Source organism: Carica papaya, chromosome 4 (genome assembly GCF_054855325.1).
Source record: "Carica papaya isolate Zhongbai chromosome 4, ASM5485532v1, whole genome shotgun sequence".
Taxonomy (NCBI): domain Eukaryota; kingdom Viridiplantae; phylum Streptophyta; class Magnoliopsida; order Brassicales; family Caricaceae; genus Carica; species Carica papaya.
Window position 1 is genome coordinate 31,199,165 of NC_142312.1, and position 14,603 is coordinate 31,213,767.

At 33.9% G+C, this 14,603-nt stretch overlaps 1 protein-coding gene across 2 annotated transcripts; it reads right to left on the minus strand.

Annotated features, from left to right (window-relative positions):
- Window positions 1–1,478: 1,478 nt before the first annotated feature.
- LOC110808873 (TAF RNA polymerase I subunit A) lies at window positions 1,479–14,134 on the minus strand. Of its 2 annotated transcripts, none has more exons than XM_022034492.2 (10): window positions 13,611–14,134; window positions 10,569–10,967; window positions 10,375–10,491; window positions 10,109–10,191; window positions 8,924–9,351; window positions 6,881–7,041; window positions 3,900–3,985; window positions 3,573–3,703; window positions 1,938–2,243; window positions 1,479–1,708 (listed from the first exon to the last, which is right to left on the minus strand). In XM_022034492.2, exons 2-10 carry the CDS (start codon window positions 10,917–10,919, stop codon window positions 1,518–1,520), a joined length of 1,854 nt encoding a protein of 617 aa, XP_021890184.2. In that variant the 5' UTR covers window positions 10,920–10,967; window positions 13,611–14,134; the 3' UTR covers window positions 1,479–1,517. The 2 variants fall into 2 exon arrangements, with proteins under 2 accessions (XP_021890184.2, XP_021890183.2); XM_022034491.2 differs by having other exon boundaries at window positions 13,607–14,133.
- Between the last annotated feature and the right edge of the window lie 469 nt (window positions 14,135–14,603).

A 14,603-nucleotide genomic window follows, 5' to 3' on the forward strand; every position in this document is an offset into this window, starting at 1 on the left:
TAGTTTAAGTTGTAATTAATAAATTCAGTAAAGTTCAATTTTTTTTTATATGTATGGACAAAATAAGTTCATTACCCACAGCCTTTCCACCACTCCCCCAAGGGTACAATTTTAATTGCTTTTAGCATATATATTTATATATATATATATATAATATACTTTTAATTATTATTATTATTATTTTGTTAATTCAAGGGATTATACATAAATGAGTTCACATCGATACTAATTCTCACTCGGTTCAAATGATACAGACTTATTTAAAACGTGATTGGGACGTCGAGATATATCATATTTACAGAAAAAGTATCAGTTGCACCGACCATTTAAGTAATCAAATTTTTTCGGATCCTCTTAACTTTTAGGCTCAGCAATCTTCATTTGTAACACTCTTTAACATTATGAGCGAAGATTTCATTGGTATTTTTTAGTTTAGAAACTCAGTAATCTTCATCTGTAATACTCTTTAACATTACTTTCTCTTTAACTATTACACCGACCATTTGGGTAATCAAGTTTTTTCGGATCCTCCTAACTTTTAGACTCAGCAATCTCCATTTGCAATGCTCTTTAACATTATGAATGAAGATTTCATTGGTATTTTTTGGTTTAGAAACTCAGTAATCTCCATCTGCAACACTCTTTAACATTACTTTCTCTTTAACTGTTGCAACGACTATTTGGGTAATCAAATTTTTTTGGATCCTCTTAACTTTTAGACTCATCAATCTCTATTTGCAACACTCTTTAACATTATGAGCGAAGATCTCATTGGTATTTTTTGATCTAGAAACTCAGCAATCTTCATCTGAAATACTCTTTAACATTACTTTCTCCTTTATTGTTACACCGACCATTTAGGTGATCAAGTTTTTTCGGATATTCTTGACTTTCAGGCTCAGTAATTTCTGTTTGCAACATTATTTAACGTTATGAACAAAGAACTCATTGGTGTTTTTTGACCTAATATTAAATTAATCTTTATGTATCAGTAACATATTTCATAAATTCTAACAAAGAAAATATCTTTAGAATAAAATTTGGAACCTTCCTTGTACAATATTATACATCAATTTGTGAATAATTTTCTATATATTTTGTATGGTAAAATTAATTTTTTATTTAATTCTTAAGAATTTTTTTTTATCATATGTCAAGATCAAATTATATTTTTAATAAATTTAAATACAAAAATTATTATTAATTTTTAAAAAATAATTTCCAATGTTAAGAAAAATTTTAAATCTCAAAAATAATTTTTTTTTTTAAAAATATATATTTTAAATAACAACATTTTCTACAGTTATTTTTATCACGTCTTAAAATAATTTTGACTAAAAACACTTCTAGCGAACAATATTGCAAAATCTCGGGTTAATAAAAATAACCCTTCACAGATTTCACATATTTTTGTAGCTCCCATGCAATCTCCTGTTGGAAAACTACCAGGAACTCATCCAAACTATAGGATTATATGATGCATAAAATTAATTTAATTAAATAACTGAAACAACAATTCATAAAGTAGTTCTCTGTTGCAAGCTTTGCTGAATTCTAATGGAATACAGCATGTGCATCTTCAAGAACATGAACAAGTCCCTATCGTTTTGATTCTCTAACAAATTGTACACCTTTAAAACATAGCCGAACTCTTGTCCATACATATGGGATGCCGATGCTGCTTTATACGTTAGGAGCTGCATGTCACCTGTTGCAAATTTACGGCGAGTTAGCTTAATCGCAGCAGAATGAGACTACTAAACGCTAAAAGCTAGAATTAAGCATTGGGCATAGGTGGAATTGCCATATAAAGCTGCAGTCGATTGTCTATATGTATGATCTATTGGTTCGAGCAGGGAAACCCAAACTAGTATAATGCATTAGGCCATAGGTGGTAAACAGCAAAGTATCTCTATGATAAAAGGACACTGAATTACCTCTTACAATTTCTGATGCAAGCATGTTGTTGCTGAAGTGACGCTTCAGCCACCACCTACATCTTAGCCTCCAAGCCTTTCCTGATTTCCTCTCAGTAAATATTTCTGGTGTCCTATTGTAACGGACGGAAAACCGCTGCTTTTGCACTCCATCATTGCCATCCAGACATGCTGAGAGAGTATCCTCATCACGCAGAGAGAGTTTAAGGAAGCATGAAGCAAATTCTTTCCATATGGTGCATTCGGCATGGCTAGCATCCAAATGCAGAGCTATCATTTCCAGTAGGGATTCTGCACTATAGTCCCCTGCAGAATTTAGACAAAGCATATCAGACTATAGTGCCATAAATAATTTATGAAAAATAATATAACAAATGGTAAATGCACACCAATCAACACGCACTTGAAGATTTCAAGGAGAGGGTAAATGTTACAATCGACAGGTTTTCTGCAAAAGTCGATGCACGAGGGACCCACGGTAGAGACAGGAAATATTATCAGACTCTATAGGGTTGTCCTTTGTATCGTGCACGATGACCTTGCTAAACATTAAGGTTCTTGTAGGAACTGATAGGTGTTGAATTAGGACTCTACCTAGGTTTTGTGCACATTTTATTCTATTTTAGGAGTTGGATTTTTGATCTCGCAGGTCCATGAACCCTATTAGTCTAATATACTAATTCTTAGAACTTCCTTCCATATATGTTTATTGTTATCAATAAAGCTCGTTAGCTATTAATGCTAACATCGGAGATATACTCTAAATATTGGATGTTGTCTTTAAGAGCCTCAACATAGGCCAGAACCGGCAAAAATCTGGTAAGCAACCAGCCAGCTTGCTTCGGGGCTTTCCACTCTCAGGCCCCTTAACCAGATCCAAACAAAGGACCGTGACAACAGGTGCAAACATCCAGGGTTTTGAGCTTCAGCATTTTCACAGTCTATGTACTAGCAAGGGGTGCCAAAAAGAGAATTAAAATAAACATATTTCCTCAGATGCAAACACAGATATCTATGACCAAAAAGACAAAGGAGCTTATATCTGATATTGACCAGAAGACACCAAATTACAAGGTGAGAAAGTTTGAAGATTTTGTTAGGAAGGAAATATTTATACCATTACTGGAAATGTGGTTTTAATATGTGAAAGTACATAAACAAAATTTGAACTTTAAAACAGTTCAAATTTGGTTTCACAGACTTCCTGGGTGAGTATCATTCTTAGAACCCAAATATAGATTATTACTCGTGCCAATCTTAATCTTTTTCATCATCTGTAAATTATCTGAATAATAAAAAATCAGAATGTTTACATATGATTAAGGATTCTTAAATACTGCTAAAAACACATGAGAAGGAATGAAATCAATTTTCTGCACTTAAAGTTCCAGGACAAATGTTGACTACAATCTTTTTAAAATGGCTAGAAAAGAAAGCTATGCATCAGCCTACAGCCAAATAAGAGGACTTTAAAGATTTATAATGTTATTCCATTTATCAACAATAAGTAAAGATAACTTGGATACCAAAACACTAGACCTGAAATATGTAAGAAGAATGACAACATCACCATCAAGAACAAGTGAGGCATAGTTAATGGTTTAAACAAGCAAGATTAGTTCTTGAATGATATACCATCTTGATGCATCTTGACAAGTCTCTCCAGTGAATGATTGCATGTTGGATCCTTCTTTAATATGTCTTCATAATACTTTGAAAGCATAGGATCATTGTGGTTGAAACACTCAAGAATAGCAGTCCTTATTCTGCACAAAGCACATGCGTTTATAAGGAAAAAAGACAAACATTCCTATTAATCCTTTCAGAATGATTTCAAGGGAAATTATGCATATATTTTTCAATTCTTCTCTAGCCAAATGGAATATTTTAGTTCTTGACATCCCTGCCAATCTTCTTTAATTTCTTCGATAACAGCAAAAGTCTTGGAAAAGAACTTCATACCTAAAAGCAAATGCCGCATCTGAATTATGACAGAACTTCTCAACTTCATTCATTGTACTGTCTATTTGACCTCCAATTAGCAATAACTGGCACAAAGTAGGAAAATCTGAGGATGATAGTTTTTACTCAAGCAAAAACCCGAATTACAATACCCACAACATACAGAATATTCATAAGCATATTTGAGATTGCTTATTTATTGCTCATAGACAGTTTTAAGTACCATGTACTAATATCTGCATTTGATAGCATAAGCTTGCGTACCATGTACTAGAATTCTATTTGATAGCATAAAATGTAGAATGTTGATTAGGTTCTCAAAAGCGACTTTCACTCTAATCCTAACTTTCAGGTTTTTTATCTATTATTTAACTAATTTCCATAGTTACTCTCTTGGTATCCTCCTTTAATAATAACTGTTTATTAAAAATATCAGTTTATTTTTTAAATCAATATTTTATCCAAAGATACAACTGTTAATTTTTTAAATAAGAATTTAAATAATTTAAAGCATCATATTACTTTAAATACATTTTTTCCAACAATTTTAAACATACTCAAAATAACAAATGCATACAAGTAACATACCACAAGCTCTCCTGGAAACCTCTTGTTGGAATATAAAAGAGAAATGAGGTTTTTTTCAAAAAAAAAAAAAAGAGAAATGTAGAGGTTTTTTTTTTTTGAAATAAAAGTAAGAGTAGTATTAATATAAAAAGGTGTTAAGGGAGCACCCCCCATATACAGAATTTACATCTCGATTAGCATATCTACAAATTTACCTAAATCGTCAAAATAATCAACGTTATGCCCTAAAATATAAGAACCAAAATAGTTAAATCAGTTATTCTTAATGATGTTAAAATCAGATTCGACTCCTTCGAAAGCCGAGAAATGCAGAGGTAATGATTCAAAGTGTACTGCATATGTAAGTAGTTGCAGTTCTAATTCTCAAGGAAAATCCTTTAGATATACTATTAACTGAAAAATTTGGCACCTAAAATTAATGGTTGATAAGCCTTAACCTAATAATTTCTAGTAGACAGCTAAAGGCTTCTATGTATATCATCAACAGAATAATGTCGTGTGAGCAAGGATGAAAAAAAATGTTACTGAAGCTTCTTTTTCTGGATTGTGTATGTTGTGGTTGGAGAAAATGTAAAAAGTTATCAAAAATTGATTCCAATCCCCTTTTTTCCTTGCTGTGGGACAGACTAGTTCTTTTGGAGTCTTCTTTGGGTTTAGTCTTAGGTCTATTTCTGGGGATTTCTTAATTACTTTGCAAAGTGACTAGACAACTGAGATTATATCGTGAATGATTTTCCTTTCCTTTTTCTTTCCCCTTACTCTTTCTAGTTTTGAGGTTGCCGTTGACTGATCCCTTCTCCTTTCTGTATTTCTCTTTTTTTTTTTTGTAACAATATTTCTCCTTTTTATACCCCAAAAAGAAAATTACCAATAACCAAGCACATATACAAAACATTAGAATCCTGTGCCCTGGATCTAGTTATGAATCCTTGCATACCAAAGCCTAAGGATGAAGAACCAAAAAATTTATGGTTTTACCTTCCTGTCTGACCTTATTTGATTGAATGTCTGGACTAATTAAAAGAGACCAGAATGGCTCCTGGAGTTCAAAGTACTGACTAAATAATTAAATAATATTCTGCATATTTTATTCTCTGAATAGATGGCCTTAACCTAGGACAGTTACTACTAATTAGGATCATAACTACAAAAGAGTAGTAGACCCATAATACTTTTTCAAACATAAAAAGCTGCCTAATAACCAACAATAACTGACGCAACACTAAATGAGACAAGACACACTTCCCACAAACAAATAAATAAAATAATGCATAGAATTAGACACTTAGCTAAAACTCTTGCGTATTCTTCTTTCCACAAGTGAACCTTTCATAAACCTTGCCATAAAATGGATTAACTGACATCTGAGGAACATTTGCAGCACAAAAACCATGTGAAACAAAAAATCTCCAGGTCATTGGGAGAAAGACCCTTGGATGCCTATTTGTCTCTTCAGGAAGAAATGAAAAAGCATCAGCAATGCTTGAACTGAATCAACTAGAAAGATTTGGGGGCAACCACCGGTGTTAAAGAAATCTTGCAGATATCTACTATTGCAGTGATGTGGAAGGAAAAAAAATTTTGACAACCTGAAGTAAGTTTCAGGAGAAGCCTAAAACACCTTAAGACTTTCAGCCTTGTTTATTTGGTTAAAACTTGCAAAGGTTTCACAGCTTCCCCTTGCAAGGAAAAGGATAGTCTCGAAAAGCAGACAGTAGTACATACTACATACTGACATACTCAACTTGAAAAATATCTTTATTTTATAAGTGGATGATTGAACTATCCATGCATTAGTATTATCCATAAATTAGTATAATTATCAACCAGTTGTTGTGGATGTACCAGGGAGCGCAAGCACAGGATAGAGGAAACGGAAAGCAGTGTCATTTGACTCAAATATTAAAAGTTGGAATTCTTTTAGACAATGTTTGATTCTTAAATTTGAAAAAAATCTTTAGGTTCAATTGTCACCAAGTTAATTTTAGCATGTGTATATGACCAATGTGATTCATACATCAGTGCAGCACAAATGTATAAAGAAATTGCAGGAGAAAATAATTGCAGGAGAGAGGATATAAATCTGATTTGGTGCTGTAAAACCCCATGCTCTCAATTTATGATACAAAATGCTGAACTTATTCGTGAAAATGGGCAGCCTGATCTCACTGTCTACAGTAGTTTTACAATTATCATTCATATCAAGTGTCACAACCCTCAATTTTTGTACCTCGTACAAACAGTAATTCAATTTTAAGCATTATGAATTAAATAATCACAACTTAATTCAATTCTCGACTTTCCTATGCACTTGGCACAGATTTAATCAATGTGTCACAAATGTAATAAACATGCATTCCTTTCATATAAAAAAATTATATATATTATTTTACCTGAATTAGAGGATGTAAGGCGGCCAATATAGGAGGCACTGAATAAAGAGCAAGTCGCAGATGCTTCACGGCATCCTTATAATAAGGATCGTTAAGCATTTGCATATGGTACTCAGGATTTTGAGGTAATCGCAAGGGCAACAACCATGAAGCAAGGCCATCTTAAACAACACAAGTCAAAACTTCAATATGCATTATATGATCCAAATATATTTTAAAAAGATATAGTTTTTCAGAAGATTTGATGAAAATATATATGCTAGTAAAAAACAAAAGTAACAAGAAATTATCAACTTTAAGAACATCCTGAAGAATTTTAAGCAGAAGGGAAGTTGAAACTGAACAGGTTATAACTCCACCAAAATAACAGCTTCTAAATATTTCAGATATGTACATCTGATTTATTTTTTTTGAAAAAAAAAACAAGAACGAAGGCAATAAAATGCTTTTCCGTGATATTTTTCAGTAGAAGTGGCTCAATTCAGTTCAGCAAAAGACAACAATAGATTTGCTCCAACCAAATACTAGATCCTAACAGCAAATCATATTGCCGAAACTTGCTCTAAGAAAATATTAGAACCCGACAACATATCATCTCTACAAAAATTACCAATTAACCTTATCAAGTATCTCGGCCTCCTCTTGGTGCCAAAGTCACGAAGGCAGCTATTTGGGTCCCTTATGTGTGTAAGATGGAGAAGGGGCTGACTAGGTTGAAGCGGATCTACCTTGCTTAGGGCACAAGACTTTAAATTAAGAGAGCACTTTCTGATCTCCCTATTTATTTTATGTCCCTTTGTCCTATTCTAGTGAAAGTGGCAATTTATTTGACACAGATTTTTATAGGTTGATTCTGAGGAGTAAAGAAAATACCAGCTTGAGTGTGAATCCGTCAGCCATATTCTTCTTTTAATGTATGGTGTTTAGTAGATTTTGGGACCCAGTTCTCAACCTCCTCAACTTGTCTTTGGCAATCAGTGGGTCTATTGAGGACTGAGTGGCAGCCCGATAACCAAGCAGACAAGAAATTCATCAACCTCATTCCCTTTTTTTACTTTTTAGGTCATTTTAGAGGGAAGAAACTGCAGAACGTTTTATATCTCCTCTCCCTTTCCTTCCACCAAGGATCATTTCCTTAGGAAGCTCTGTATTTTGTTCAAGCATGCTGCATTAGGTGAGGTGGATATGGTCAACATGTTCAATTTATTGGATCTCTTCTCTTTTTAACTAACACAAGTGACACCCCTTGGTACATTTTTATCCTATCTTTTCCTCTCACAAAATTAGCAATAACTAAAAGGATTTCAGGTTCTGGCAATTTCTACAAAAGAAAATAAGACAAATAAATTCATCATGGCTAAACCTAAATCCTTGGATCCATATGTTACTGTTGTGTTCATAAGTTCGAATCCCCTTCACATGTTTATGCCTCTGTATGCCTACAGCAGCTAAACTAGCTCATAAATTGTTTCTTGGTCCAGTAAATCCTTAGGGTACTCTCAGAAAAAAAAAAAAATCCCTAGGCTAGCCTTCACTTCAGGATCTCTTCCCGCCCACCCCCAGTGGGGGAGGCCATTCTGAATAAGAAAAGAGTATTACTCACAAGAAACCAAGGGAGTGTCATCCATACAATAAATACAAAAAATCTATGGATGAGGTCCCTAATTCGAAAAAAATCAGAAATAGGGTAACCACTGAAGCATTGGTTAAGTGAGTCACTGCCACTGTCTGTAAATATATGGAAAAGCTGAACGCATAAAGAAAAAGCTCTTATCAAGTAGCCTGTAGCCTGTGAAAATCTCTCGTTTTCTCTCTCAGCATAACCCAAAAAATAGCTAGTGAAATAAGAGCAATAATTGCCTCAATGCCAGTGGCGACTTGGCCCTTGAAAATTTCGAATTTCAGAGAGAGAGTTGCAAAATGAGAGACAACTATATCCTATAGATCTACCTAGTAACATGCAGGCATAGGTAAAGAAATACCTACCAACATATTAAATTAGTAGTACAAAGGAGAATACACACAAAAGAAATTGAAACTCACCAAGAACAGAGAAAAAAGAAGCATCATATTTATGAGCCACATTACTATGGAAAGAGCCTGGATTTTCATCAGAGGACACAGAAAAGCCAAATGGGTTGCTGAGTTGTGGGAGATTCTCTCTCTCCAGTTTGTCCATAGAAACTGCTCTGTCTTGGTTCTTTTCGAACTCCATGGATATCCTTTTGTCATTCATTATGGAGGTTTCTGAATCATGTCTCATGATAGTCCTAGTTTCATGACTGTAAATTGACCCAACTTGATTGCTGAATCTAGTTCCTGACGTGTTGGATTGACTAGGGCTGTCAAGTTGACCAGCATCTTCACAATTAATCTCCTTCAGGAATTTAGAGTACCACAGCTGATAGAAAGTTAAGCCCAAAACCATATATGACAAAGGGTGGTTCTCAAAGTCATGACGCTGCATCAGGCTGGAAAAAAAAAAACAGCATAAGTAATTCAGATGTTCCTTAAATTTGTATTACAATATCTATATATAAGAATCATTATCAGATTTTTGCCTACTGAACTGCAAAATGAGATTCATTATTAGAATTCAAAACATAAATTCAGTGCAATTCTGGAAACAAGAATAGGTAAATCTATTTGCAACTACACAAATTTACCCATGTTATATCCAAACAGAGTCAACATGCTTTCACTATGATTCTACATGTATGATTAAAAAGAATTACCGTGCAAGATTATTTTAGCATATTTGCCAATTAAGAAGGCAAATATTTAACTTATGCTTTGTCACAATAGAGAAACTCCTTGTACAGTAGCCTTAAGATTTAAGGTCATCCTATCTCATGAAGCATCTGATTCATACACAGACCAACTTGCATTCCAAAATTCTTGAGCCTCACAACATAACGAAAATTTTTGGTTATTGGAATCACATTGTGTTAGATGAGACAAAAATAAGGAGACAGAGTAGTGCAATAGAAAATTAGGAATTCTTAAGCATGAAAAGGCGATAAGCACAATAAACCAAGTAATTTACATATGAGCATGCGTGTGTGTGTTGTGTCTTAAAGCATGCCGAAAATCTTGCAACTAAAGTTGCTTCAATTAACACTATTTTAGGCAACTATAAGATCAAGTGTCCATAAAAGTAAGTATTATGCTATTCAACTTTTTCAGCATGTGCACAAATTAGTAAGCCATATCTGGATGAGAAAATACCTGGATGCAGCCTGAGATGCATCCTCCTCATCCCCTTGCAAAAGAAAGAAAAGAATCTGCTCCAAATAAACCAAAGATCTATCCTGCACAACAAGCAAATCTTTAGTAAACACCAATCTACATGAGTGCACAGATGAACCAATCTAAAGGATATGAACCCGTCTGTGTTGTGGAATATATAATATATTGCTAAAATCATGAACACATGAGCACATAAAATAGTCCAGTTCGTACAACAGTAAACAAAAAAAAAGTCTAACAAATACCTCTATGGGTACATCTTTCCTGGAACTTGTCCTGCTAATCCAAGTATCGTATATGTTCTTCATCCGTAATGGGTTGACATTCTCACCATGTACATACTTGAGAAGCTCCATTGCAGCCTACAAATATTTCCTTTTTATTGTTAATGCACATTAAATACGTTACCAAAAAAATGTCTGGAGTAACGAGCTCATACCGAATACTTAAAACGGTTCAATAGAGGACATTTCTCTCTCTTAGTACCCTGTAATAGAACGCTTAGCACACCGCTTGCCTCTTTCCAATTGTGTTGACCCAAGAGTTCACACAGGATCTTGCGCAACCTCTCACGATGCTCCCAGCGAAAGCTCTTCGAGCGAGGGCCAAGCCCTAGAAGATAAGATGGCTTCGTCAATGATCGAATTATTCTGTTGTCGAGCTTATCAGAGATAAGAGAATCATCCCCTTGGATTCTATTACTGCACTTCCTCTTCCGAGATTCATGCTTTTCCTCATTTTCCTCTCCTCCTATGGTGATTTCCTCCATTATTGACTCTAAAACTTCCATCTAGTGCTACTCTACCTCTTGAATCTTACCCTTGTGATGTGTGTGGCTCTAAAAAAAAGAACAACAATTTTTAGAGAAAAGACCTTAGCATGCCATAGATCCAATTAAAAGTTAGATCAATCATCCAAACACAGTAATCTAAAAACGAGAAAAGTAGGTCCCAGAATGGTATTGGATGGAAAGAGGTAAGGCGCCTATCCATTTGCATAATTGTTAAATGGCCAAAAGTTTTCTATGTGCAAAAAATCTTTATTTTTTAGATAAAAAATATAACATAAAATATACTATACAAGCAACACGAGGATGTCAACCCATGTACAAAAAATATTTACCTTATTAGTGTTTTCGATGAGTTCTTCACCAATGGTAAAATAAATATATGAATATGAACTCTATATTTATTACTGTAGTTCCTAAAAGAGCAAATCTAGAAAGGCGTCTGACTTTCAACCAATTAGCTTGGTGACAAGTGTTCACAAAATCATATAGGTTACTATCCACTAAACTAAGTAAATACCTTGATTGTGTTATATCCATTGGAAAGAAAAAATGGGGGAAATGTGCTGTATGTAGGAGTTGATCGCAATACCTCTGGGAATCCACACCCAATGCACAGCCACTCTTCTTAGCAAACTTCACTAAAATACGATATCCTTCAAGCATGATCAATCTCAATCCAAACTCCCAACCATGAATTAATTGGAGAATAAAACTCCAAATAGTATGACAACCATCTTAAATCAAGGTACATTGGACTACAATCTATATTCAAAACACAGACACAGAAAAGAGAAGCGAAAAAACTACGCAAAGCCTTTTACAAGCCAAGACACGAAAAAACACACCCTCATTTTTTTTCTTTCCATTATCTGCATCTCTATTGCACAAGAACATCTATCTCAGCCACATACTATAAGAACAACTATCTCATATAGTTTCCATCTATCTCATCTAAAAAAGAAAAACCAGTGGTATAACAGAGGAACCAAGCATCTTCTATAACTAATAAGAAGATTCTCATCAAACAGTTGGTGGGATTAAAAAAAAGTATCTAGACCATATGACACGTGCCCCTCACTAAGGACCTCAAATTAAATCACATGAACGAAAAATTTAGATATTTATTAGCATTGCTCAACTGATATCTGTCGCAAAGGTGTCTCCGAAAAAAAAAATTCAATAAATTTGAAAGGGATCAGCCCTAGTTCTTTTAAGGTGCAACTAGACACCTAAAACAACTATTAATATAATTAAAAGAAACAAAGTACGAAAATGAAACAGAAAGGGGAGGGGTCCCAACCAGTGACACAGTTTTAAATAATTTGGTTCACTTATTTTCAGTTAAGACCAAAAGTAAAATTAGAAAAGACAAGAAATAAAGTAAAATAACATGCAGACTAAAACAAATTGAAATATGCGGACCTCTCTCCAAGCACGCACTTCAGGACCAAACAAAATAATTATTTAAAAGAAAAGAGAAAAGAAATCAACTACTTTAAATACTCAATCAGCTTATAAATTCACGAACAACATATAAGCCCCATGCAGCTTTCACAAATCCTATCACAACCATGACGCAATGTAAAACTCCGCCAAAATAAGAATTTTCAATAAACTCTAATAAGTCGTCATTGATCCATTTAAGGTGGGATTGAACACCCAAAACGCACATGGGTCAATCTTAGAGAAAATTCAGTTTGCAAAATGGTCTCAGGTAGGAAAGTGTAAGGCACCCATCCGGTAGCATAGGTTTTTTGAGCTATCTAAAAATTTCCTACTTTTGCTTTAAATTAAAAATGTAAAGACACCACTAAGTATACACAAAAAGGAGACGGAAGAATCCAAGAAAAGACATCCCAACCAAAGTTCCTAAGTCGATCTGAACTAAAAGTCCTAAGTCGACGGCAAGCATATACAAGAAACCATTTTGTTGCAATTGTTGTGACGAATCTTTTTAATTTTGGCGTGCCGTCCTCCACCTTCAAAATTCCATTTTTAAACTTAATCAAACATCACACCCACGCATCAAAGTTGAGTATATTCCACACTGAAACACCCGGCTAAAAATTTTGATGGACTGAAGCATTCCTGGACAGCAAGTATTATCATCTATATTGCATACAATTGAAGATTTAATCACTAACAAAAGGTAGCATGCCAAATCAATACCCACATAGCCCATTGTTCCTTATTTCAAAGCCTAGGACAGTACGCAAGACCCCATAAGTAAATTGAGTTGTTTGTATTAATTAAAACAACCCAGAACAAATCACCCAAAGTAGCTCGCGAAATTAGTAAGTTAAAGGATCAATTATATGCGAACAGTGTGTCTTATGATTGAGACTCAATTCCTTCACATTCAAGTCAAACAGGATATATATAGATATAGACTGATTTTGCATTTCAGAATTTATCAAAACACCGAGAAAGAAAAAGGTCCAAGAAATCACAAAAGATTAAGCAACCAAAATACAACTAAGCACCAGAGAAGACCCTGTCAATTACACAGCAAGCTTAATTCCTTAAGACTCAGAGTTGAAGCAGAAGAGAACTGAGACAGAGGTTTCATACATAAAGATGACTCAAACATGAAAGCTAGCCTCAAACAAATTTAACTCAATCAAACAACTAACAATTCATTCTTATTCAATTTATAAAGACGAGAAATACGAAAACAAACTTTTTACCTACTATAATTCACGCCTGTTCCACCTCTGCTTCGCTCAAGTTCTCTGCTTTGTCTTTTCCTTAAGATCCGGAAACACCCTCACCGAACCACCTCTGTTTCGATCCTTCACTCTAATCCCATCAGTTTCAAATTCTTCTCTCAAATTTAAAGCACCCTTCTTTTCTCTTCGGCATCTGTTCTCTCCTGCTCTGTTTCCTATTCCGAAAATCTCCTCCTCCTTTTTCCAAAATTTTCCTATATAGCCCAAAGAGGCTTCAGAGCACGTCACGAGACACGAAGCTTCTCTCTACCGCTGTCCTCTGCGAGCTCCTCTCTGTCTCTTCGCAGCTTCTCCCCCTCACGCTGCCGAAGGGGACAAGGAAGCGAACAACTGAAGCACCTCCAAAACGGTGCCGTCTTGATGTGTTTCTGATTTGGGCTTTTGGTTTGGGCTTAAACGGGCTATGGGATTTTTTGGATTTGAATTTTGAAATGGAAGATGTTTAATTTGGGTTGAATGATAATTTAGGTTTTAAGGTGGATAAAACTTTGATTTTTAAATTATCTATTTAATTAATATCTTATTATATGTAATAATAAATAGAAAAATAAAAAATATCTATAATTAAATATACAAATATATATATAATTAAATATATAAATATATGTCTATATATAATCATATATAATAAAATAAATAAATTTTATAAAAAAAATAAAGTGGTAATATAGTGTGTGTGTATATATATATATGCAATTAAATAAAAGAAGAAGAGGCATTGCATTTCAAAGAAAAAAAAATGAGGGTATAAATGTAAATATAAAAAAAAATTTATTTAAATTATACGAAATTAACAATTTAATAATTTAAAAAAATAATTTTAAAAATTACGTGACGTACGTTAATAAACTATCATCTAAACATATTTTTAGTAGTAATAATAATAATAGTAATAATTGAAACGTCCGAGAATGTTAATAGAGAAAATGCTTCACGTGTCGGTCCAAAATATACC